Source organism: Danio rerio, chromosome 23 (genome assembly GCF_052040795.2).
Source record: "Danio rerio strain M-AB ecotype USA chromosome 23, GRCz13ab, whole genome shotgun sequence".
Taxonomy (NCBI): Eukaryota; Metazoa; Chordata; class Actinopteri; order Cypriniformes; family Danionidae; genus Danio; species Danio rerio.
Window position 1 is genome coordinate 39,879,825 of NC_141043.1, and position 27,938 is coordinate 39,907,762.

General features: G+C 36.0%; 2 protein-coding genes and 1 long non-coding RNA gene across 5 annotated transcripts in view; all 3 read left to right on the plus strand.

Annotated features, from left to right (window-relative positions):
• pip4k2ca (phosphatidylinositol-5-phosphate 4-kinase, type II, gamma a) overlaps nt 1-14,863 on the plus strand; it is a 31,138-nt gene extending 16,275 nt beyond the window's left edge. Inside the window, 7 exon segments of the mRNA NM_200101.3 lie at nt 2,964-3,110; nt 5,493-5,531; nt 5,633-5,746; nt 8,312-8,576; nt 11,788-11,891; nt 11,995-12,099; nt 14,034-14,863. Of these exon segments, the coding sequence (NP_956395.3) occupies nt 2,964-3,110; nt 5,493-5,531; nt 5,633-5,746; nt 8,312-8,576; nt 11,788-11,891; nt 11,995-12,075 (750 nt within the window). The 3' untranslated portion in view covers nt 12,076-12,099; nt 14,034-14,863.
• Nucleotides 14,864-23,009: 8,146 nt separating this feature from the next.
• Nucleotides 23,010-25,295, plus strand: ackr5 (atypical chemokine receptor 5). Its single transcript, NM_001020478.2, is given in 2 exon segments — nt 23,010-23,120; nt 23,928-25,295. A coding segment is annotated over 1 exon segment (1,077 nt). The 5' UTR covers nt 23,010-23,120; nt 23,928-23,930; the 3' UTR covers nt 25,008-25,295.
• An 837-nt stretch (nt 25,296-26,132) lies between these two features.
• The window catches only part of LOC141380535 (uncharacterized), a 49,578-nt gene continuing 47,772 nt past the window's right edge, over nt 26,133-27,938 (plus strand). For all 3 annotated transcript variants that reach the window (XR_015523862.1, XR_015523863.1, XR_015523861.1), the window contains exon 1: nt 26,133-26,250. This is a non-coding gene — a long non-coding RNA (uncharacterized LOC141380535). The remainder of the gene's footprint in view (nt 26,251-27,938) is intronic.

Below are 27,938 nucleotides of genomic sequence, written 5' to 3' on the forward strand. Positions count from 1 at the left end.
CATGTTCCACCGCACTTCCTTAAAATAGGTAAATTCCTCTTCTCTTGTTCCACAATGAGCTTTGTTGATGCTTATTTAAAGGGGTAGTTCATCCAAAACAGAATATTCTGTCATCATTTACTCACCCTTTTCTTGTTTCAAACCTGTTTGACTTTCTTCCCTCTGTTGAACCCAAAAGAAGATATATTGAAGAATGCTGGAAACCTGTAACCATTGATTTCCATAGTATTGTTTTTTTTCTTCTATAGAAGTCAATGGTTACCGGTTTTCAGCAATATTTAAAATTTCTTCTCTTTTGTCCAACAGAATAAAGAAAATCAAAGGTTTATAGCCACTGAAGGGAGAGTAAATATGGTTGCAGGTTTTCAGTTTTCTTCAAAATATCTTCTCTAGAGGTTTAGAACCACTTGAAAGTGTGTAAATAGTAAGTGAATTTTCATTTTTGGGTAAACTAACTTTTCAAAGATGTAGTTAGGGTTTTATGTTATGTTTAAGGTTTGCATTTTAGTTATATTCACAGAACTGTTGACTGAAATGTCCACAAAATATAGAGGAAATAAGATAATAATAAGAGTTATATTTTGCCGGTTAAGGAAACAGCATATGAGGAAGCTGCCACGGGCTTTGGTGCAGATGAAAAGTAATAGATTGATCTGTTCAACAGCCGCCAATGATCTGCGCTCTGCAGATGCAGCCGATGTAAAAGGCAAACGCCTGCGGGCTGCATGTAAACCATATGCTTAATAAGTTGGCGGTTCATTCTGCAACGCCTGATGAATAAAGGAACTAAGCCAAGGAAAATGATTGGATAGATAGATAGATAGATAGATAGATAGATAGATAGATAGATAGATAGATAGATAGATAGATAGATAGATAGATAGATTGATTGATTGATTGATTGATTGATTGATTGATTAACTTACTATATATTTTTATTAATCTAGTGCACATCTTGCCTTAAACAACATATTAAACCCAAACTTTAAACTTTAAACTTTAAAAAAAGTCAACTGTATTTATGAAACAATAGTTCTATTTTTTTTTTTTAAATATAAATGTAAATAAACGCTTAACCCCCACTTAAACACTAAAGTCCTCTTACACCATATAAGTAACTAATTTGACAACACAAATGAATGTATCTACATATGAAACATACACAACTCCAAACAATATAGCATAAACAACATTAATGAATTAATTAATTCATTTCTTTTCGGCTTAATCCCTGAGTAATGAGAGGTCGCCACAGTGAAATGAACCGCCTGCTTTTCCAGCATATGTTTTTTTATGCAGCGGATGCCCTTCCATCCGCAACCCAGTACTGGGAAACCATAAACAACATCTATAACACAAAAACAACTGAACAAACTGACACAAAAAATAAGGGACAATCAAAATCTTTTCACCGTAAACAAGTGAGAATAGCACAAATGCTGTGACACTATTATGTGTGAGCTTTTTTAAAATCATTTTCCATTGCAGCTGAATGAGCAGATCTTAATCAACGCTGTGCTTCTGCATTTGTGCTGCCCTGAGGGTCGGTCTAACACTTTTTCTTGATATCTATAACAACAAAATACTTCCTGCACGATTCTTCCCTTATATTCATGCACAGTGCGCTCATGTTTAACTGGTGCAGGTGTGCGCTGATGCGGACATGGAAAAACAACATTGTCATTTATTAACCCTGTGGGCTTGTTTAGCTGCCTGAATACCATACGGGTGATTCTATAATTAGAGAGACATTTTGCATTTCAAAAGGTTCACTAAATAAAGGCCTATTATCTGAAAGAAATCCATTATTTTATTGAAAACATTTCATTTAATAAACATATGCTTGTCAAACATTCTCCATTTTACTTTCAGCTACTTTTCAGTGACAGAGTTTATCATTAATAATTAACATATATACGTTTATGCCCAAAACTCCACTTGATGACATAAATGAGTTCTTGGCTCTAATAAAATCATGATTAAAAGACAAGAAAATAACAGTTTTGACGTTTTATTAAGTTAATATTGGTGTATAGTACTTTTTAAATGTAAATATTTCTCAAAAATAGCACGCTTAGCTTTTAGTCCTTCAGATCTTATCAGTGAAGGAAAAGTGACGTCATTGTATCTTGCACATAGATATGAGAAACATTTATCAATTTAAACCCAAGGTACAGTATGGTAACAGAGTTGACGTCCACATATTTTTGGAAAAGCTTTTGTACTCAAAATTTCTAGCTTTTACTGAAGGCTTTCAAAAATAAAAAAATAAGTGGGAAAACTACCAAAAATAAAGTACATGATGGAAAAAATACACTGATATATTCCGGCCACAAGAAATCAGTTTTTTTTTTTAGGTGAGATTGATGAATATGAATAAATATGCATAAATTAAATACTACTACTACTACTACTACTAATAATAATATTGATAATAATTAAACATGGGCACAGATACTTTTTTTGAATCTAGATTAATTTTACTGTAATCTTGGAATTAATTTAGATTAAAATGGCTCATTTGAATTCTGCCGAAGGCGTTTAGTATATGTGTGCTACCCAAATAATGACTAAATATAGGTCTTTGAGAACGGGTTTCTCAAGCCAGGTGGCGCATTAGACCAGGGTATGAAAATGTCGCTACACAGTCTATTTTAGTTCCTCAAAATAGCAACACGCCAACAATGCGCCTTAACACGCCTCTTTTCTAGACTGGCGCGCTTATGAGTCTACAAAGTGGTGCAAATGGATTTGCTATTTAAACAACGTGGCGGGAAACAGAAAAATTAGGGTTGCCCTGGTCAGAAAATAGCAACACATAGCACCAAACATATCTTGGGCCTTATTGCACCGGGTGTATGATAGGACCCCAAATGTATCTTCGATCACCCATAATTTGTTTCATTTGTTGTTCCTAAACAATGTGAATATATATAATTTGTTGTGTCTTGTGTACTCCTCAGCATATAGTGAAGTGTCATGGCAGCACACTCCTCCCTCAGTTTCTGGGCATGTACCGCATTACAGTGGAGAGCGAAGACACGTACCTGATTGTCATGAGGAACATGTTCAGCCACAGACTCCTCGTCCACCGAAAATACGACCTGAAGGTAAAAAAAACAAATAAAAAATATCATTTCTGACTGCAGAAATGTAGATGTTCTTTCTTTGGGATGTTTTTTTTTAATTGTGCGTGATTCTTTAACATGTATATAAATGTCAAAGCAACAACATTTGTTAAATATTTAAAAAATAGCATTAAAGCCTTTACAGTCACTTTTGAATGCAACTTTTTGAATAAAATGTTTAATTTAGTTAAAGTTGTTGTAAAAAAGGTTTGAACTGTACTGTATATCATAATATATTAATAGTACAACTAGCAATGATAAAAATACTATCTATAATAGTCATATCGCTGCTTAAGTTTTCTTTATCATACTATTAATTGTTTTTCATTTAAAGTAAGAAAAAAAAAGATCTCTAAATTGATTTATGAGCCCTGTCAATCATCCACACATGTTGTATTTAATTTCCTACCTTATTGGAGAAGCAGCAGCAGGTTAATCTCTCATTCACGAGTCTTTCATGCAGCGAAATCTCCTCAGGTCTTTGGGTAATTATGCATTCAGACGTTTTGACGTCCAAACGCATCTTTATATAAGTTCAGTCTTGTTGTTGCAGATGAAATATAACACAGATAATGCGATTTAAATATTTTCCAGTGGCCTAGATATTGACTAACAGTCAATTAAACATCTTTACCGAAGCCTCTCTACTTGACTGTTGGTCTTGCTCATCCATTATGTTTGTAGTTTATTTACACTTTTCACACGCGTTTGTAGTTCTGATCGAATTTACGTCCAAGGCGCAGTGTATTGTGAGCAATATCAGCGATTAGAGTATGGACGGTTCTACACTTAAATTTTAAAGTGTAGCAAACCATCCTGGAGCCTCTGGCATATTCTTTTCAACATACTATGGTTTGGGACATACTAATTCTATTTTCAAATACTATTTAGGACGCATAGTATGCGGATTGGGACGCAACAAGTATCCATGGCATTTGTTTCTTTTTAAATGTGTTTATTTTAGTTTCCCCTCTTATTTAAAACAGTTTTTTGTTCCATTTACCTCCTCATATTTGCTCCGCCATATGCTACAGAATTATTTGTTTGTTCCCAGAATTGCAACATTTGAAAACATTTAGGTGAGACAGGTTTAATGTGTGTGACAGATCAAGGATGAGGCATAAATCTATTCTCTATTTAAGCTATTTTTACTCAATAACTTAAACAATATGTAACAATAACAAATGGAAAAAATAAACTTTTACAATTATTCTCTTTAAACAAAAACACTGAGTGAATGCCAAATCAAAGAATTTAACAAAACAAAACAATCCGTAAATCTAAAGTCTAAACTCGGCGACAAAAAAGTAATAATGAAAATAAAAGCCGAGATCTTCTGTGCACACGACACCCAAACTGAACTAATTAAACTACAAAACTCAAAATTACAAAACACTCAATCTAATCTAACAACAATTCATCGAAACAAAACCTAACAAGATGGTCAAAGGCTCAGTTTAGAATCCCACAACAACCATCAAATCATTTTACTTGGAGCCAACGAAGTTCAACAAGCAAAGTTGAATAACCACAGTGAACTGAAATGATAAATCACTACACAGCCCCTAAGCATGTCAACAACAAATTGTGTTAAGCACAAAAAGTACGCCGAAGCAGAGCGCACACTACACACTGCCTGGTCGGTCAGGGCTTTAAATGCTTGCTGCTCGTTCAGGGATTGGTGGAACCGACACAGTCATAACGATGATGAACCAATAAGAAACCTAAAGACTGGAGTAAGAAGTTGAGAGGAGGGTGAGAAAAATAAATACCCAAAGAAAAAGACACTAACATCAAACATAACCGTGGCCATAGGTCCTTTCAATACAAAGCTACTTCCGACTGGAATAATCTCTCTCTTCCTCTTTTAGATCAATTAAGTCATTTAGTCTTTTCAGGCCTAATTTATTTTCTTTTTTGGAAACAACTTGCGAATGTTATTAATATTGGTTCCGATTGAAATGTTTATTATTTATTTGTATATCAAGTTGTTTGTACTTTTGATTATATGTTTTTGTTTATTTAGGCTTTAGATTGTGGAAAGTGTTTCAGGTGAAGTGTGATGTTAGTTGTATGTTTGTCATGATGTAAAGTACTCTGTTTGAATTATGAAATTCTTAGGCAACCCCTCTAAAATTGGATGATTCATCTCAAGGGGTTAACCCATTCATTAAACAAATTCAAATGTAAATTCATATCTTTTCGCAAGAATGTGAGTTACTTTTGTATTGCTGTTTTGATTCTGTGCCACAAGAGGGTGATATTGCACTTTTCAAAACATCCTATATGGTTTCAATCCTGGGCAATCACGACTGTCTTTAAAAGTAAAAGTGTGTCATTTTGTTCTCTGTTTTTTTTCTCCAGGGTTCTCTGGTAGATCGTGAGGCCAGTGACAAAGAGAAGGTAAAATGTTGTTTTTCCCAAGTGTACCTGATCTGACCTCAGACACAAACTCAGAGTCTTTGGTCTTGATCTTTTTTTCTTTTTTTTTTTTTCTGATGCAGGTAAAAGAGCTGCCCACTTTTAAAGACATGGATTTCAGAAATAACATGCAGAAGATTTATGTGACAGAGGAACAGAAAGAGAAGATGATGGAGAAGCTAAATCGAGATGTAGAGGTATACTTCTGTTTTTTTTTATCTGTGAAACACTGCAGGATGAATGACAATATACACTCACTGGCCAATTTAATAGTTTAGTACAGGGTTGGACACCCTTTTGCTTTCAGAACTGCCTTAATCCTTTGTGGCATCGATTTAACAAGGTACTGGAAAATTCCTCAGAAATTTTGCTCCATATTGACATGACAGCATCATGCAGTTGCTGCGGGTTTTTCCGCTGCACATCCATAATGCTAATCTCCATCACATCCCTAAGGTGCTCTATTGGATTGACATCTGGTAACTGTGGAGGCCATTTGAGTACAGTGAACTCATTGTCATGTTTAAGAAGCTAGTCTGAGATGATTTGAGTTGCAAATTTTATTTCATTTTATTTTTTTTACTTTTAATACTAACTAATTGTAGCATGTCAGATTGCACAAACATGGCTACCATGCCACACTGTAAGATCTCAGTTGTCATAAAGTCAGACTGAACGACAGTGAAGACATGCAAAACAAGAACGAAAAAGCCCTCGGAGTTTGATATCATCCACTATCTACTATATGACGACACTTTAACAGTGCCATGTTCTGTAATGATTTCTCACATCAAACGTAAACAATCTGTTGTGGCAATTTAGCACACGGCATGTCTCAATAATAAATCAGGGAGAAAAAAACTGTTTAGTAATTTTCCCGCGGTCATTTGAATTGTCGCACAAGTCGCGTCATCAAACTCAGAGCTCCTATTGGTTTTTGGATTGACACTAATCGCAGCTGTTTTCACACTACAGGAAAGTGTGTAATATTTTCTGACACTGCCAGAACTTCATCTGAGGAAAAATCTGATTGCAACGGGCATTGAGTGGCTGTCTGTAAACATGTCAAACCAACCATCAAAGACCGCATATTTTAGCCTAGGATTTCAGGAATATTTTAGGATTTCCCAAATTTGTCCCAGATGACAAAATCATGACTAAAATCTCACAGTGTGAGCAGGACTTTACTATTGCTCGGATGCAGCGGATCGTCTTGACCATGTCTACATGCTTAAATGCATTGAGTTGCTGCCATTTTATTGGCTGATTAGAAATTTGTGTTAACGGGCAGTTGGACAGATGTACCTAATAAAGTGGCCAGTTAGTGTCTGGAAGCTGGTTTCTGATTTGGAAAAGTACTAAAAATAAGATTAAAACTTGAATAAAGTTTTTCAGAATTTGAAGTTTATATCTAATCTATTTAATTTGTTTTATTTTAACAATTGGGTGTTCATGTCTTAAAATTCTAAAGAAAAAATCCTCAGAATTCTCAGTTTTACATCCTGTAATTCTGACTATTTCTTTTTTTTATTTTGTGTTAACATTTTTAACTTTCCTTTGCCTTGTAGTTTTGACTTTCTGAATTCTATAATAAGGTTAAATAATTCAATAGAATCAGTCCATTTTCTACTACCAATATAGATATCTAACTTTATCGCACGATTCAGTTTTTTTAATCTTCTAGCTTTTGCCAATTTACATCTTACATCTGTTTTTCTTATCACTGAATAAAAATAAATAAGGTAACTGCAACTTTATATCATTCATTCATTCATTCATTTTCCTTCAGTTTAGTCCTTTTACTCATCAGGGGTCACCACAGCGGAATGAACCGCCAACTTATCCAGCATATGTTTTACACAGCTGTAATATAAGTATATGCATTTATAGTATATGCATAATGAGCCATCAAATTTTCCAAAAATATGAAGCTTTCCTCTTCCTGTTTTCTTGATATTCTCTATCCAAACTCCACACAGAAATGCAAACTGACCCAGTCGGGACTCCAACCAGTGACCATCTTGCTGTGAGGCTACAGTGCTAACCACTGAGCCACTGTGTGGCCAAATTTACATGCATAATAAAAAGAGTTTACATCTCCCAATGTTTTTACTTCACAGACACCTCTAATTTTATTGACTTAGAGACACTTTTATACAAATCAGCTTACAATTGTATATAATATTGGTATAAAACTCCAAACCACAAGAACATTTCACACCAATGTTATTTATTAATCCATAGCAAATAAAAGATGATAAAATATTGATACACATGAAATCAAAACTAACCGTATTGATTTTGTTAGCTCACATTGCTAGTTTTGTGGTGAACAATTCATCTGTGCATGCCATTAAGGAGATAAAAATAGTTTCCCCTTGTAATCTTTAATTGAAATCTGAAAATGCACTTCCTGTTCGTTTTCTGTTCAATTCTCTGATAACATCTGTCTGAGCTTTTGGGGGTGTGGCTAACATACTTAACCACGCCCCACCAACCGTCAATTTTGACAACAAACAGAAATGGTGAGGAGGTGGTGTCTGTTAGGTTGTAATAACTCTCCTCAAACCCTTTCCTGATATTTCTGAAGTAAATGCCTACTTTACTACATCCAATCAACTCACTTTAGAAAAAAACAAGCCACGCCCACTGTTTTCTCATTAATATTCCGTTTCTCTAGGAACGGTCACAATACGAAAGAAAACAAACGGTCGCAGCTTCTGGACTTTATTACATTAATCCCGTTTCTGTTGTTAACGCAGTTCCTGGTGAAGCTGAAGATAATGGACTACAGTCTTCTTCTGGGCATCCATGACGTGGCGCGAGGTGAGCGTGAGGAAGAGGAGGCCGAAGAGCCCTGCTACGAAGACGATGCTGATCCAGAGAACGGTCTGGCTCCGGCTCTGCAGGTGGGCTCCTACGGGACGTCCCCTGAGGGCATCGCTGGATACATGAACTCCATCAAACCGCTGGGCCCTGGAGAGTTTGACCCTTACATTGATGTATACGCTGTCAAAAGTGCTCCAGGTGAGGACTGATGGGTTGGAGGCAGGGGAACTTTTTTATATGTGTACAGTGAGGGAAATAAGTTGTCACCATTTGTTTCAGAAAACATATTTCTAAAGGTGCTGTTGACTTGACATTTTCACCGGATGTTGGTAACAACCAAAGAAATCACTTTATGCAAAGAAAACCAAATAATTAGTTTACAAATGAAGTTAATAATGTGTAATAAAACGAAGCAGGGGAAAAGTTTCGAACACATGAAGGAAGGGAGGTATAGAAAGGCAAAACCTCAGACTGCAACTGAAATCTCTCAGTAGTTATTCAGCAACCCTCTGCATTATAAATTAATATTAGCTGCTTCAGTCCAACATCTACATTAGCAGGATGATGAAGAAAAAAACAGGATGACAATTTAATCGAGACCATAATCCAAAACACAGCCAAAGAAACTTTCAAATGCTTTCAAAAAAAGAAAATAAAGCCGTAGAATGGCCCAGCCAGTCACCTGACTTGAATCCAATATAAAATGCAAAATAAATCTCAGATTTGATAGATTAGTCCCACATAACCATCTAGATTTTGCACACTGAAGTCTTTGGTCACACTTTACAATAAGGTTCATTAGTTAATGTTAATTAATGCATTTACTAACATGAACAAACAATGAACAATACATTTACTTCTGTATTTGTTTATGTTAGTTAACGTTAGTTTATGAAAATACAGTTGTTCATTGTTAGTTCGTTAACTCATGGTGCATTAACTAATGTTAACAAGCATGGACTTGGATGTTAATAATGCATTAGTAAATCTTCAATTATGATTAATAAATGCTGTACATGTGTTGTTCATGATTAGTTCATGTTAGTAAGTGCATTAACTAATGAACCTTATTGTAAAGTGTTACCAAATCTTTAAAAAAAATCACACCTGAGCAATGCATGTGATTTCATTCTCCATATGAGAGGCGTCTTTAAGCTGCCATTACCAAAAAGCCTTTTATTTAAAGTATTAAATAAGTTTCAGTAGCTCAGTGTCATTCCATTGTTATTACATACAAATAATTCTCAGATTTTTTTTTTGTATTGTTTTATTTTTATGAGTGTATTGTTTGGGTTTTTACAAAAATCTGGTTCAATTTCATGTCAACAGCACCTTAGGAAGTATTATTCCCGGGAAAGAAACAAAGTCTTAAATTTGCTGTTCTAGGTCTTAAATATTTTTGCACAGGTCTTATTTTTCCGATGTCCATGTATCGCTACATCTAATGTTCATTTAAATAGTTTTTTGTTGGTGATGCTTGGTCTTCGTGGTGTTGCAGTTCTTTATTTCGGTAGTCCAATTGTAATTTGCGGTATTACAACTACAAATAAGACCGGCATGCAATAGCCAATCAGCTTCCTATTATTGAACTCAGTGCGCGCTGCGAATGTGACGTCATCACACGATGTGTTTGCGGAGGTTCGCTTTGCGTGCGCGCAACATGATTTTGGCTGGCAGAGTTCACGGAATGTTTTGAGACTCGAGTGAACAGTTTGCGCGCCGCCACATTTGATTTGAGTTGAATAAGAAACACTTTGAAGAGATCGACTGTACACGCATGTTCTTTATGATCTATCCATGCATTATCATAGAGATTACCAGATGACCAATAATTTTTGGCTAGAAATTGCAACAGCTGTGGAAAAGAAGGAAAAAATTTTGTAAAAGTTAGCGAAAACCTGAGGGATAAGTTTGCTAAAACAAAAAAAGAGACCATGGAAAAGGAGAGACCTGAGTGGTTTTAATATTACAAAATATGTTTTTCCATCAGTCATATGTTTTACACAGATGTATATATTACAATTTTGAATTTAAAACGATTTACAAGTTACAAACTAAAATTAAGTAACAAATTATGTCATTGATACAGTTGAAGTTTAAATTAATAGCCCCCGTTTAAATTATATGTATATTTTTTAAATATTTCCCAAATGATGTTTAACAGAGCAAAGAAATTTTCACAGTATGTCTGATAATATTTTTTCTTCTGGAGAAAGACTTATTTGTTTTATTTCAGCTAGAATAAAAGCAGTTTTAAACTTTTTTTTAAAACCAGTTTAAGGTCAAAATTATTAGCCCCTTTAAGCTATTTTTTTTTCCGATAGTCTATAGAACAAACCATTGTCATACAATAATTTGCCCATTTACCCTAACCTGCCTAGTTAACCTAATTAGCCTAGTTAAGCCTTTAAATGTCACTTTAAGCTGTATAGAAGTGTCTAATATTTTTTTACAGTCATCATGGCAAAGATAAAATAAATCAGTTATTAGAGATGAGTTATTAAAACTATTATGTTTAGAAATGTGTTGAAAATAAATCTCTCTGTTAAACAGAAATTGGGGAAAAAAATAAATAAAAAGGCTAATAATTCTGACTTCAACTGTAACTAGAAAGGAATATATGAACCAACATGATGTTTACAATATACTGATGTCCAGTTTCTAGGCTTTATTGGTCATAATTGTCAGGAATGTTGGCCCATCATTGCTTTTTTAGCTTATAAGTAAAGGACAGAAACTAGCCAGACAGTAATGTGTGAATTGTTGAGTGAGCAAAATAATAAATAGAAAACGTCAGTATTTTTATTAACTGGTACTTCATTTTTGTTTTTATTCTTGCCATAATAAAAAATTGTAGAGCAACCCAAGATCTGTTGCCATTTAATATTTAACTACAATAGGTAGAATTGTCTGTGAAATTAACTAAAGCAACTGATTGCATCATTTAGATTTGAAAAAAAAATTAGATATATAAAAATATAAAAATATTTTTAATAAATAATTAAAAACAATTATATTGAATGATATTAATGATATGACCTAGTTCCGGAAGCTTTCTACTTCTCGGTTTATCCCTCTGGTTTTACTGTCTGTTTCCTTTGACCGCCCCCTGTCATTTAAAAGAATATCTCAATGGTGAACGTGTCCAGTATAAAAGCCTTGTCTGTTTTGTGAGGTGCGCAATGTGGCACCAGGCAAAAGTATAAATTACGGTATAGGTCTTAAATTTAATACTTAATAGTCTAAAATAGGTCTTAAAGTCTTAAATTTGACATTAAGATATCAGCAGAAACCCTGTGTGTATAAATGTATATATTTATTAGCACTTAAGCATCTGCTAAATGACTAAATGTCAATGTTGACATATGAAAGAGAGAATTGATGCACTTTTTTTTGTGCTGTGTTTCAGGAGCGCCGCAGAGGGAGGTGTATTTCATGGGCCTGATCGACGTGTTGACTCAGTATGACACTAAGAAGAAGGCAGCACACGCCGCAAAGACTGTTAAACATGGCGTGAGTGGAAAAAAACAATGTTAATGCGCACTCAACCTATGTCATTTGCTTAATTGTGAGATACAGAAGGTTATGACAACATGACTCTGTTCCTTCCTCTCAGGCTGGTGCTGAAATATCTACGGTTCATCCAGAACAGTACGCCAAACGATTCCGAGAATTCATCTCCAACATTTTTGCATAACCTCTTCTGGATCAACACTTTAAGGTCTGATTTAATCCCTAAAGTCGAAAGAAAAAGGAAATGAAATGTTCTTGAATAAAGCACATTTGGTCAAATTATCCAGATTTTTTTTAGTCAAAGGTTATTAAATGATTGATTGAGATGAATCGATTTTTTTTTTTTTTTTTTTTTTTGTGAAATTTGTTTTATTGAAAACAAAGTTTAAGGAAAAATGATTCTCTGTTTTACTTATTTTGTCCACATATTACATAAGCAAAGAAAGAGAGAAATAATTATAATAATAATAATTAACCCACCCACATAACAAGCCATTTCTAAAAACTTGTTTACACAGAGCTGTTTGAACAACAGTTTGATGAAAAGGAATATTAAAACATTACATAAAATGATGCATTAGTCCATCAGGTTATTATATCATATATATATATATATTATATATTATATATATTATATTATTATATGCCAGATTGTGTCAAATTGCTCAAGTTTTCTTTTCAAACAGTACCCAATTCACTCCAAATGTAACATAGAAGTAATTTCTGCAATGTAGGGGACTCTCTTTTTTTTTTTTTTTAATGAAATCCAAAATTGTAATGTTTGTTATTTTGAGCAATTGCCATCGGACAGGATTAACTATTAATTATTTGGAAGAAATAATATCAGAAATGTATAGAATAAGACACATTATTAACATTTTTACTCCCAACCATACATAAGTTTGTATAAATAAGTGTTAAATAAACATTTTAAGTGTATTTTGTAGGATTAAAAATAATAAAAGCAGCAGTGTGATATGCCTGTATATCGGCACTGGTAGGAGGCGTGCATTAGTGTGGTTAACCAGTGATGATATAAAGCCGTATCGCACTGCTACAAGTGTGATATTGGGTTTATACAACAGTTCGATGGCATAATCGTGTATATTAAAAAAATCCAACACGGAGAGTCTAAAAATCCTTTTATATGAGGAACTACTTTCTTCCACCATTCATTCACATCTGCAGCTGAAGTCAGAACAGCAGAAATCGTTGCTACTTCGCCTATTTTACTTTAGAGCTAATGTTGGTATTTGAATGATTCTCTAGCGTAATGTCTAAAGTGATGACAAAACAGGTGATTTTGCTTGCATTTTAGGATTATAAGGCTGAACGGCATAAAATGCCATCAGTCTACAAAGATTTCCCACTTCCTAGTATTTTTCTACTGTAATTGGAAGATCACAATAATGAATCCCGAAAAAGCCGAAGCAAAGTAAACACTACTAGAAACACTACCAGACTATGGTATAAATCCAGCACTATAACATACAAAAGAGAGAGATCAACTTAGAATGTCACTTACCAGTTTTATAATGATTTGATCAGCAGAAATTATACAGTTTTTTTTTTTCTCCTCTAAAGTCTTATTATGTGGTATCTGTCGCAATCTTGTGGAACGTCAACCGTCTTTTCTCTCCTAAAAGAGCCTCAAAAGTACATGATGTTGTCCAACAGCTGCAATATTTGTCAAACTGTAGTGAGTCTAATGATCTGCTGTCACTCTATGTGGGTGGAGTAATACACAAGGTGAGGAGGCAGTACGAGTGCTGTTATAGCAGAATGTTGCACAGCTGTCAGCCAATCAGATTCGAGAACCAGACAGAACTGTTGTATGTATATATAACCCCCCCAAAAAAATGAAAATGCACATTATTATTATTAAAACACATACAAATACTATTTTTATTCTATTCTATTATCTATTAATATCTTTTAATATCTATTATTATTATTATTATTATTATTACTATGTTTGCTGTATGATACATACACATACATTAATGCATACATATAAAAATATACTTGGCAGGAAATGTTCTTCACTGATATGAAAATGTTCAAACTATATGTGTATATGCGTATCTACATGTTGTAAAAATTTATTCAATTTCTCTTTTCTTCTTTTTTTTTTTTTTTTAGGGTGACAATATGACATGGATCTTGTTCTTCAGCAGTTTCATCAGATCCTCTCAACACAACTTTGCAGTTTCTGTCCATTCACATCACATAGGTTTATTTTCTCCTCCTTCTAGCATCTGTTTAATGTTTTCAGAAAAATGATCCTGATGATCTTAAAGCGTGACACGTTAGCAAGAACCGGACTCTCTCATCCACACTCCAGCATTGTACATCAACCGTGTGTTTCACAAATCAATAGAAATCAGTCACCTCGTGGCTCCATCCACAAATATGTGCGCATTTGCCTAATCTTTTAAGAAGATATTAAACCCGTAGCAGTGACATAACTATAGCCCCTGGTGTGTTTTCTCCCTCTCTCTGGACTTTGGATAGGCAGAGAGAGAAACCACCGCCTTAAACCCAGTATGAAGGAAAAATAGCTAAAAATCATGCTTAAAGTGCATGTTAGCCTCACTTGATGCATACCTGTACAGCACTCGAATGTTGGAAAGATACTTTAGAAGACGTCAAAAAAAAAACATATATAAGGGCAGCCAGAGACCGTAAACGTGTCTGGATTAAAGTAATATTCTGAATTGAATGCTGACTGTTTATATGTGGATGGACGGAGCACACATTATTACACGTATATCTCTCATATTTGAGCTACTTTATGCAGTTAGCCTTATAAGAGGGATTTTTTCTTGGTAGTTTGTAGCTGAAATACACTGCGCTGATTTAGGATGAAATGCCTTATTGTTGCATTTTATTTATTTTTTTGCGAATCAGTGTTTTGGACCAAATATATTTTTCAAGAGACCAGATTCCCCTCCAAAAAAAAAAAAAAAAAACAACAACGAAAAATGAAAACCGCAGTATGATTTCTGTTATTTATTCCCTTTAGGTTTGCGAGGCACAATTTTGTTCACGATAATAGTTGTAATTGAAATGGTCTTTTTTTAGAGCTGTTTTAACACTTGTTGTTACACTAAGACGAGTTGTTACATTGTGTTCATATAATGCATGTAACGACTGTAATCACTAATAATGTGCATTCTTAAGTACAATAAAAATAGTTTTTTTCTTATATACTGGGTGAAGATGAGAAATTGAGTGGATGTTTGCATTTTTAAATTGTTCAGAACAACAGTTTGGGTAACAGCTCATTTATTATTGTTGGTTTGCAGATGTTTTAAATATTATTTAGTGCTGAAACTACAAATGGAAGAATTTGCTGTCTTACATTAATAATGCAGATAATACTTTTTTTATAGTTATTCAGTAAAAATAACATAAAACTGCCTTTTAAAATAAAAAAATCATATTTATTTAAATATAAGAACTATAAACTCATACTGTGTTTAAAATATTTTTGTTATATGTAATACTTTAACAAAATGTTAATTATTTATATTTAAAATATTGGAGTTGTACTGAAATAATAATAATATCAACAAACAATAAGGCAATAAAAGACTGTATATAATAATTTTTAATAATTAAATACCGTGTCTATAGGACATGTATATTTATTTTTGACTTATTGTATATTTATACTTGTATATTTATATACTTAACATGTAATTTAGAACTTGTTAAACACTAATAAATTTAATTGTTAAATTTATAATTAGTATAATTGGACAGTCGTTAGGAACTTTTAAAAAATAAACAATATTTATATATACATGGCTTGACATTAACTTTTTTGATCACCAGCCACTGTGGCTAGTAGATTTCTAACATTACTAGCCACTCACCATTTTCACTAGCCACACATTTTTTGTTGGGAAAATATATTTTGCTTAAATTTGACTTTGACATGCTAAATGACTTGATTTAGATATTGTGTTATGTCCTCATGCCTTCTCATTCATTTAACTTCTTGTGTGTATTGTGTATTAGCTTGCTCAGTGTGCATGTGCAAATGGGTTGTGTCGCAATGCAATCAGTTTTTATTTCACGACTTTTCAGGGCTCAAAATTAAGGATTTACCAAATTTATCTCTGACCACACCAAAAAACTATTTCTCAGCCACAATTTTTTAATGTGTAAAAACAAGGAAAATATAGCTTTAAAGGTGCTCTTTTTAATTCAACAAAACGTTTCTTTAAAAAAAAACACATTACATTTAACGAAAAAATTATTGTCATCATGTATCTAAGATATGCACAGTAATCTGTCCTGGCTAAAGGTCTCAGATCACCAGTTAACTACACATAAACAGGAAGTAATCTCCCATTAAAGCAATGTTATTGTAAAAATAAAAAAAAAAATTAAACCATATTAACAAAAATAACTAAGTAAAAGCAAGCAGGTGAAACATATTATTCATACGGTTAATGTTAGGCCTGTTAATAATCTCTTCTAAGAATAATTAAAATGAAAGCAGTGACCGCTGTCACAAAGAATGTGTATTTTTTTTATTTTTATTTATTTTTATTTTTTTTAATCTTGAACTCTTGAAAGCAGCAGGACTGTGGGTGCACGATCATCGCTCTGTGTCCAGTCTATTTCAAAGGGAACCAATCGCACCCGTTGCGCTTCCTCTAGGCACAGTTGCTTTGCGCAAGTAAATGGGAACGCGTGCACGCTTTTTAACAGTCGCGCGCATCACATCAGCTGTTAGCGTGAGTGATCATGCTCTCATTCTGTATTCACCATTCTTTTGCTCGCGCGAATAGTTATTTTTGTCAGTCGTGCTGCTTCTGGATTCTAATATCACATTTGCACGAATATTGGACCATGCTTATTGTCAAACCCTGCTTTTAAGAAAACTACAATTTTAAAATGATTTCCACCAAGCCAAAGTGGCTAGTGGAGGTGGCTGTCCAACCTGCCAGAGCTGAAATCTACTTGCATTTGGCAGGTGTTAATGTAAAGCTCTGTATATATATATATATATATGTATACGTGCATACATGCATACATATATACATACATGCATGCATACATACATAAATATACACTACCTAACCTAACAAAAGTCTTGTAGTCAATCCCAGTTGTAAGAGCAGCAAATGATAATTTGATTTCTAGTTGATCATTTGGAAAAGTGGCAGAAGGTCGTCTTTTTTTTTTTTTTTTTTGTTGAACTGCATCCCCATCATCACAAATGCCAGAGACCTGCAGATTGGCTGGAAACATCAACAGCCTAAGGAATCAGGACATTTGTGGTGCCCATTACATTACAAACCACAGGATAGCGCTCTCTCTCTTGCTTCAGCCTCCACATCAAAGTTCCTGAAAGCAAAGAAGGTCAAGGTACTCCATGATTGGCCAGCCCAGTCACCAGATATGAATATTGTCGAGCAAATGTGGGATTAGATGGAGGAGGCATTGAAGATGAATCCAAAGAATCTTGATGAACCCTGCGAGTCCTGCAAGAATGCTTTCTTTGCCATTTCACATGACTTTATTATTAAGTTATTTGAGTCATTGCAGAGATGTATGGATGCAACAATGTTAACTCTTTTTCCACTGCACCATGCCTTTATATTCTACACTGTACATTATTTCTGTTAATTGACAAAACTTTTGTCTAAGCAAAGTCAGACCTTACTGTCCTAACTTAATCATTAAAAATCAAGGCATGATCATATTTTATTTTGGTAAAAAAAGGGTAATCTAGAGGCCTTTGCCTTTCATATAAGCCACTTCTGATACCAAATGATCAACTAGAAGTCAACTTATTTGTTATTTGGAGACTTTTGTCAGGTAGTGTACATGTATGTGCATTAATGCATCACCAGTGTATACAGTTACAGGTACGTGATGCCTGTGATAAACATCTATAATGTGAAAGCATTATTCACAACTTCACTGTGAGAGCTGATAAGCTGCTATTTTTTTTACTGTATCTCTTATGACCTTTGAAAGAATGGAGGTCTGGACCTGCTCATGAAAAGGGTCAAGGACAGGATCCACCAAACCCTTTCCAGGAGCTGCGATTCTGCTGACAAACTCTTTCCTGTTGCACTGACATTCTTAACAATGGAAAAGAGCTGCTCGTCCTGCAAACTGCTGACCAATCCTTGTGCTTGTAAGAGTAGCTGGAACACTGAGTTCAGAGCGGCACATTATTCTCCTTAAGACTTTTCATAGTCGGCTGATTAAGGCCACGTTTAACCCTCAGTTAAGAGTTTTAACACCAGCTAGAATTCATATCTTCCAGAGCAAAGTTTCTTCAGAAAAAACAAACAGAAAACTGTTATTTAATATATGCAAATAATACATTGTTTGTAAAAAGTTCAGTTTTAGATGAAAATAATGAGGTGACCATTAGGATGTGCTGCAGGTTACGAGTTTACCTCCTTTTTAAGCCTATACAGGTTGACTGAACTTGCATTTATAGAAACTCGTTACCTTAACAAAGCTAATTTAGTCTTGTTGAAATAACGAAACATTTCCATTTGTGTACCTAACATTTTTAGTTGTATTGCACTGGAAGCTTTTAGTTCAGTTAACTAAATGCTTTCAAATAAATGCTGTCAAAGTCTTGGGTACATTAAACTTTTGTTGTTTCAACAGGACAAAATGTGCTTTTTTAGAGCAACGAGTTTCCATAATTTTTAAAAGATCTTGTGAAGTGCTTTGAAATGTGCATTTTTTTATATTCTTCGTTTGATGTAATTTCAACTGAAAAATGATGAGGGCACCCACCGGCCACTTTATTAGGTACACCTTACTAGTACAGGGTTGGACCCACTTTTGCCCTCAGAACTGCCTTAATCTTTTGTGGCATAGATTCAACAAGGTACTTGAAATATTATATGGAGATTTTGGTCCATATTGACATGATAGCATCACGCAGTTGCTGCAGATTTGTCGGCTGCACATCCATGATGCAAATCTCCCTTTCCACTACATCCCAAAGGTGCTCCATTAGATTGAGTTCTGGTGATGTGGAGGTCATTTGAGTGCAGTGAACTCATTGTCATGTTCAAGAAACTAGTCTAAGATGATTCACGCTTTATGACATGGTGCTTTATCCTGTTGGAAGTAGCCATCAGAAGATGGGTACACTGTGGTCATAAAGGGATAGACATGGTCAGCAACAATACTCAGGTAGGCTGTGGCATTTCCCCCACGCCATTACCCCACCACCACCAGTCTGAACCATTAATACAAACCAGGAAGGATTCATGCTTTCGTGTTGTTGACACCAAAATCTGATCCTACTATCCGAATGTCGCAGCAGAAATCGAGACTCATCGGACCAGGCAATGTTTCTCCAATCTTCTGTTGTCCAATTTTGGTGAGCCTTTGCAAATTGTAGCCTCAGTTTCCTGTTCTTAGCTGACCGGAGTGGCACCCGCTGTGGTCTTCTGCTGCTGTAGCCCATCCGCCTCAAGGTTAGACATGTTGTGCGTTCAGAAATGCTGTTCCCAGTAGATCAGCAGTTTCTGAAACATTTAGACCAGTCCTGTCTGGCACAAAACAACCATGCCACATTTTAAGTCACTTAAATCACCTTTCATCCCATTCTGATGCTCAGTTTGAGCTGCAGCGGATCATCTTGACCATGTCTACATGCCTAAATGCATTAAGTTGCTGCCCTGTGATTGGCTGATCAGAAATTTGCGTTAACGAGGAGTTGGACAGGTGTACCTAATAAAGTGGCCGGTGAGTGTGTATTTACGCGTGTACATGAATGCATTACCAACATATACAGTTACGTGATGCCTGTGATAAACATCTATAATGTGAAATCATTATTCACAACATCACTGTTAGAGCTGATAAGCTGCTATTTTTTAGTATCAGCAGAAGAAGAACGTGGAAAAAACGTCATGAACAAATATTGCATATAACAGGAGAGTGTGTGCTGAAGTATATACTCTGGGCTACAAAATGCTAAAGACAAAAATCAAACAATCATTCTTTGAAGCCAAAAGCTTTTGTTATGCTCTAAAAAATGCAACCCAAATTTGGTAAAATAGCGGCAAACTTTTTGAGTGTAGGCAGATATCTCTATCTTTTTACGCCAGACTAAATAAGAGATCAGTTTGTACTAGTTCTCAAGTTTGCAGTGATGGTCTTTGGGGATGTTGGGTGTTTGGAGAGGGGGGGTTTAATGTGCAATTGGTTTCCTACCTCTCTCTTGCTCTGCCTGCCACTCACTGCCCCTCGACCAGCGAAAGCATTTCCTGCTATTGTCCTGCTGGGTGCTGTGTTTTTTCAGGATATCAGGCACAAACCAGCTAAATATTTTTTTTCCTTTTAGACTTTCTGAACTGTGAAAAGATTCTGTGCAAAAAAAAGTGTCTGGAGAAAAATAAAGAGAGGACTCAATAACAACTAGATTCTTAAAGTTTGAGAACAAACTTTGAGGCTGGCTTGTGAAAGCCTGATGGTAATAGTTTATTTAGTTTAAACAGTTTTAAAAAGTAAGATAGATAGATAGATAGATAGATAGATAGATAGATAGATAGATAGATAGATAGATGGATGGATGGATGGATGGATGGATGGATGGTATGCTAGCATGAGTCAAACAAGCCAACCCCCGCTTCTCTACGATGTTCTGATACTGAGATATAGCTGCTGTTATATCGTTGCTAGGTTAGTCTGTTTTGTTGCTATGGAGTGGATTGACAGCTTAGACTGATGATGTATCAAAGCTTCTTGCCAGTATGAACAGTTAAAAGCAACACCCATGTCTCTATCACACTGCAGCATGACGATATCAATCTGAACCTCTATAATGGCAGTCTATGGGACCATTGCTAGGGTGCCGTATCTGGTTGTTAGGGGTGTGGCTAGAAAGTTAAAAGCTCATCAGTTGTTGGTAGTTTGGTAGTCTGAGTTAAATGAGCCCAGTTAGAAGTCTGTGCGACAGTCTGATGTAGAGTTATGAGCTCACAAAGTTTGACCCAATGTAAAGTCAATGAGAGTCTTTTGCAGTGGAAGTCTATGGGACAGTTTCTAGGGTCCCAAAAGTGGTTGCTAGGGTGTGGCCAGAAAGTTAAAAGCTCATCAGTTATTGGCAGTTAGATAGTTTGAGTTAAATGAGCCCAGTTAGAAGCCTGTAGGACAGTCTGATGCAGACTTATGAGGTCACAAAGTTTGGTCCAATGTTAAGTCAATGGGATTTTTCAGACGGTCCCGGGACGTATTTCGGAAAACCAAAAGTCGGATCAGATATAGCAACCCGAGTCAGACCAGTTTGGAGGTCTGGTGTGAGTTTGGTGGTCATAGCTTGAAAGCTCTAGGAGGAGATAGAGTTTAATTTTTAGTCTCAGAAGAAAAATAGGATAACAATAGTCTGGCTTGCTACACAAGCCAGCCTAATAACAAGGCCTAAGAGATATTGATTTAAAGTCCTCTATGTGTGCTATAGTCAATGCTTGCATATCTAAAAACTTAGTAGTGTGTGTCTACATTAACATACCATCAGAATGTTTGGTCACACTATTTTAATGTACAGTTCAGATTATAAACAAACCATCAGGAATGTAGCTCAATAAACAACTTATTAGCTGCCTTTTAATAGTTTGCATAAGATAATAGTTGGGTTTAGGTAGGATTAGGGATGTAAAATAAGATCATAATAAACATGTACTTGCTCAATATCCTTCGGCTTAGTCCCTGTTTTATCAGTGGTCACCACAGTGGAATGCACCACCACATACTCTGGCATGTTTTATGTGGTGGCTGCCCTTTCAGCCACAACCCAGCACTGGAAAACATGCATACACACACACACACACACTAATAGTTTACCCCACAGGTGTCAAATCCAGTTCCTGGAGAGCCGCAGCTCTGCTCAGTTTAGTTCCAAACCTGCTTCAACAAACTTACCTGTAGGTTTTAAACAAGCCTGAAGGACTCAATTAGTCAGGTCAGATGGGTTTAATCATGGTTAAAGCTAAACTATGCAGAGCTGCGGCCCTCCAGGAACTGGATTTGACACCAGCTTGCCTGTACTGGATGTCTTTGGACTGTGAAACCCACGCAAATATGAGGAGAACATGCAAACTCCATACAGAAATGCCAGCTGGGATTTGAACCAGCGACCTTCATGCTATGAGTCAACAGTGCTAACCACTGAGCCATCAAGCTGCCCCTAATAAACATTTAACATCCCAGTGGAAGATTTTAAGACATCAAATGCCATGATATTAAATTTCTGGGTCAGCTGTGGCCTAGTAACCCAAAGGTTGCTGGTTCGATTCCCAGTCCTGGCAGGAATTGAAGATCGGGGAAGTGAATGAACCTTCCTTTCTCAATCTTCAATACCCTGTTGAGGTGCTCTTAAGCAAGGCATCTAACCCCTTATTGCTCCCCAGGAGTTGGAAGCAATAGCTGCTCACTGCTTTGACTATGTTCACAGGATGTGTGTGCTCTCACTCTCACTCCTGCACTTGGATGGATTAAAAGCTGAGGTAATAACCCAGTAGTGTTATCAAATATTTGAATAAATGAAGAAGGTATCAATTAGTTTCTTCCGCCATCACTTTTGATTTAAGTGTATCTAATAAATAAATGTTAATGCAAATTCTATTTACAATCCTACAAGCACTTTGTTTAAAAGTTCTACTCAAAGTTTAGCTTGTTTGGTGGAAATATAATGAAAACTGTAGACTACAGTTATTTAACAGTGAATCTCCCTCAAAACTCATTAGGGGACCTCACCCAACCTTCCTCCATTTTTGTGTTTGTTTATTACATAACATAGTGGCAGAATTCATAATGCGTTTAGCTACCAATAAGAGTATCATGTGCCTGCTCATTAGTACAGATTTGCATCCTGGAAGCACTTTAATTCCATCTTGGCTCCAAGCTTTGTTTAGACCAATGCTCTTGGAAAAATAAACATGCTGTCCGGTTATGTGGATGATACTATCTAAAATCAAAAGAATCTTGGAGTCTTTCCTGTCGGATTCAACCCCCTCCTGTCCTGTGAGGATGTCCTGTCAGTGTGATGGTGGAGCAACCAGCCGCGTGAAAGAGAGAGGGAAGAGCTTATTTTGCCCCACAAGCCAAACTACGACTAGATCCCACGAAACTATTCAGCCGAGCAAATACTCCAGTGATATTATTCAAGACAGTTTCTGTAGACGGGGCTAACCCTGAGTGCCTCATCTGCCATAACCACATAACAAGGTAAGTCTCCTTACTCTTAGTAGGACACTAAAATGACTCCAATAGTTTTGATTCCTGAGGTGATTGCTTGGACTTTAATTTTGTAATTGTGAAACATAAACGTTAGTCATAATTAAGATATTTCGTGCCAAAAGGCTGAGGTGGGTAGCTATGGCCCTTAACATTTACTATGCAAAACCTCTGATCTGGGATAGGTCAAGCAGGATGGATTTTGAGGGAAATCTGCAGGACACTGAAGGTCAAAGCTTGCTATTCCTGCTGTTAAAGGATTGTATCTCTGACATTTTGCCTAAAATGCATCCAGGGCAGGAGATTCTAGAAAAAAAGTTCAACACACAGTCCTTTAAAAGCAGGAACAGGCAACTTGTGCTAATTAAGGTCAATTTTAGGATATGGTTGAAACCACAATCTAACATACTAAAACAATTGTGAACTTGTATTTGGCAAACTTGTATCTTGTTTTGTTTTTTTGCCGTTATCTGGCTGTCTCTGGCTGACAGTTCTCAAAAGAAAAGTAAAGACCTTGATCTAGACCTTGAGATCCACTATTAAGCCCTCCAATGGTATTTAAAAATACCAGAACAACATAGCCAAAGGCCTCAAGATGGCTTGAAAATCAAAGATTTTGATTAGGATCAGAACCTAAACGTTTTCGAATAATAGACTAATAAGGGCCAGAGGATTGTGGATTAAATTAAACCCCAGAATCCCCATTTTCTTACCAACTCCCAAACTAGAAAACTACCTTAAGAGTAGCTCTGTTGAATAACATTTGAGCAAATCCTTCTATGTTGTTTCTGTTTGCAGAACATGACGCATGACATTCACAACTCATCTTTCGACTTCTACAACGGCACACCATGGTTCGTCTACGACTGCACCATTCACTTAGATGCGGATGGCCGGCGAATCGCTCTTTTCCTTCTTTACCTAGGCCTGTTCATGGTGGGACTGGCAGAGAACACCATTGTAGTGTGGGTAAACTGGAAAAGACGGCATTCAGCGAATGGGGTGCTGTTCTGCATCATCAACGTGAGCTTGTCTGATTTGATGGTGATCTTCACCATGCCGTTCTTCATGCTGGAGGTGACCATGGACAAGGTCTGGCTGTGGGGACGCTTCCTTTGCAAGGTCACACACCTTGTGTATGTTATCAACTTCTACAGTAGCTCCTTCTTCCTGGCCTTCATGACCCTGGAGAGATACCTGTCCCTGACAAGGCCCAACACTCTTGCCTGCTTCCCACAGCAGCACAAACGCCGCTGGTTGCTCTGCGCCGGGATCTGGCTCCTTTCTCTCTTGCTGGCCTTGCTTGAGAACGTCCATGTTGACCTGTTGGAGTGGGATGAACCGGGTTGCTACATGGTTCCTGAGCAGTACCACACAGAATGGTTTCTGTCCGTTTCCTTCCTATGCCTGATTTTCCAGTTTCTGGCTCCAGCGTCTGTCATTATAACCTGCAACTTCTTGATAGCCAGAGCCGTCCGCACTGCTCCAGAGGTCCAGAATCGTCGGGATGTCTGGTTGGTACATGTGTACTCACTGGTCTTTGTGGTCTGCTGGCTACCCTACCATTTGGTGTTGTTCTTGTTGACAGTGGATGATATGGACCCACATCTGTTCTCCTGCAATACGGTTGGGGTGCTGTACTATTCGTTTAGCCTTGTGCAATGCTTGTCGCTCTTTCATTGCATCGCCAACCCAATCCTCTACAACTTCCTCAGCCAGAGCTTCCGCAACAATTTAATAAACGCAGTGATCAGCCGCATCTCTTTATCTCCTGCCAGTGCACCTGCGAATGCAGAAGCCGACAACAAAGGAACAACAGCAGTAAAAGAGAGGAAGCTCAGTAATGCCAGCACAAGTCACTCTGACATTGGCGCATGAACTATTAAATGACGATGAAGGAAGTTGCTATGAAAAAAAGTGGCCTTGTTAAGGTGCTTGCAATTGGTCAGTTGCCTGGTAACTAGCCATATTTTCTCCTGTTTTTCTCACCTCAGCATTGCAAACAGTGCAAGGAAGGAAATATCGCCAATCTTTTGTAACCTCTATTTCCTCTAGTTCCTATTGACACATCTAGGAACTCCAGGATAATAAAAGCTCTATCCACATGCCAGTGTTTGTACAACTGTTTTTTTTTTTTTTGTTCGTTCACTTCAACAACAACTTTCACTTAGTGGTTCTTATCAATCACACCTAATGCTGTCTTAAGTGGCTTTTGAATTCAGCAACTTGTTTGTACATAAAGTTATGTATGTGATTTCACTAGAACAAAATAAAATTGGTTCTTAAAAGTCTTTTAATCATTTGTTATTGTGTGAATTAGAATATTTTGTTGTGTCCAGACAAGATTGCATGTTAGTAAATTGTCAAATCAAAGAAGCAAAACTTGAAAATGCTGTTGTTTCAAACCAAATTCGAGTAAAATATGGATCAACCTCACAGTTGGGTTAAAATGTATTAATTTAACAACCACAGAGTTTAAATGTGGGCTCAAATTATGCCATACAAAAGTAATTCTGTTGAAAATAAATATACTAACATTGGAAAGTGTCTTATAGAGGTTGAATTCTCAAACATGCCCTATAATGAAAATCTGGGTATACCAAGGCATAGTAGAGTAGATCAGAAATAGATCAGTATATGGAAGAGCATACTGTGAACTTCAGACACCATTGTTTACTCATTTTCATGTAAATTCATCGAGTATGAAACCCCGGTGGACAATGTGACAATCAAAAGACAAAACAAACTGTAACTAGACTCACATGCCATGCTCTCTGCATTTGCATGCATGCCTATTTGGGTCGTTCATCCGGGCCTGACAAGCAGCCATGTCATCAAGCTCTGAGATCATGAAAAAAAGTTCTGAGATCATTAATATGATGCGATTGATAAGCAACGCTTTCTAGTGAGACAACATCAATAATTTCCCTCCCTTGGTTATTTTTAAGCACTTCACTTACAATGTATTTGGGACTTTTATTTTGAAAACGCAAGCGCCAGTTTGTTTACTGTGCGTTACTGGGCAACGACAGCACGAGGCACGTTCAAACTCACCTCAGGATACAAAATGCAAGATTTACAGATTATACATTTATTCATCTCCACTCTGAAGAGGCACAAGGTATGTTTAGTTAGATCTTTTGTTAATCTATCGTGTTTATTGTGAAATTTGATGCGTATATTTCAACAAACGCATGTAGACTGCTGAAACTTGTCAAATCACTCAGCCCAACTGTCATATGTTCATGCAGAGATTGAGGTAAAGCTGGTTTTATTTTCGCACATTCAGACTTTATCCTTAATAATATAATTTCAGAAACGAATTATTTGCAAACTCTTGTGAAATCATATTAGTAGTGAATATCAAAGTACAGCATCATTCACAGTCAATTAAATAGTGCTAATGTTGTTTTTAAGTCATATTTACATGTGATTCAGACCCTTTATTCAATATAGTGTAGTAGATAATATAGGGAACGTTATATGAAGGAATGTGCCAATATAAAACCAACTTTACCTCAGTCATGCAGAGGCTGATATTCATTCCTGGCTGTGCTTTCTTTAGCTTTAAAATATAACACCATACATCTCTATCCCTCTCTTTTTGGTATATGCTGAGCTACTGCTGTTCCCATGCTGATACACTTCCGGTGACCTGTTATTGTGAACTTTTTACCATTTTATACAGTTCCTTATACAGCATCGATGTTGTAATGTCATTAAAATACATTCAGTTAAATAACTTTAGCACTTATTTAGTTGCTCAAGCGTAAAACGAGACAAAAAGCTGTTTACTCGCATGCGCCCGTCAGAATCGGCAGGCTAACGCAGAAGCTTCATTGAATATACTGGGGTAAAATAAATGCTCATATATATATATATATATATATATATATATATATATATATATATATATATATATATATAAATATATATATATATATAAATAAAGGTAAAAAAGAAATAAGAAATATTTACTGTATATTTTTGATAGTCTACACAACAAACCAGTTATACTATAACTTGACTAATTATTCCAACTTTCCTAGTTAACATAACCTAATTAAGTCTTTAAATTACACTCTAGTTTTACACTGTAAAACTAAGTTTTAATAAAGTGTTTTATCTGTTCAACACTGCATTTCCTTATGTAAAATATCTACACTCAATTTCTGATTAATAATGGACTCTGCGTAGCCTATATTAAAAGTGTTAAAATCGCTATTGAAAACAGAAGTATAATATAATTAACAGTGGAAATTTTGAGTTTTTGAACATGGCTGAAGTTAAATCTTTTTATTACCCGTGTCAATTTGGGGGTTAACTTGGGGGTTAACTTCTGAGGAATGCTGGGAACTGATGTGCATCGTCTCACAGAGAGTGACTGTGCGTGAAACCGAGAGCGCGCGAGAGAGACCTCACCTCAGTCATATCTCCGCAGTCTGCCACCGGTGGCTGATCCAGCTTCTCCGTGGCGTTTTGACATAAAAATAAACGTCTAAATTTAGGGGGGGTCAAGGGTCTGTTTTTTGTAGCCACAACAGATCAGGTGAGCAAAACAGGTTACCATTACTCTGACTGGGTTTATGTTTCACTAATACTCATTATTATTTAAATGTAGGCCTGTAGCCACCCAAGTGAAAAGGGTGGTTTCCTTTTCTTAAAAAGTGGACCTTTTTGCAGTTATTCTCCTTATTTTTTAATTTCAGAGATTTACATACTGCTTTTTAAGGACATTTTAAAGCACTATTTTTAGTTGGATTAGCTTGTCAGATGGTCATCATAACCACACTTTGTGATGTACCAAAA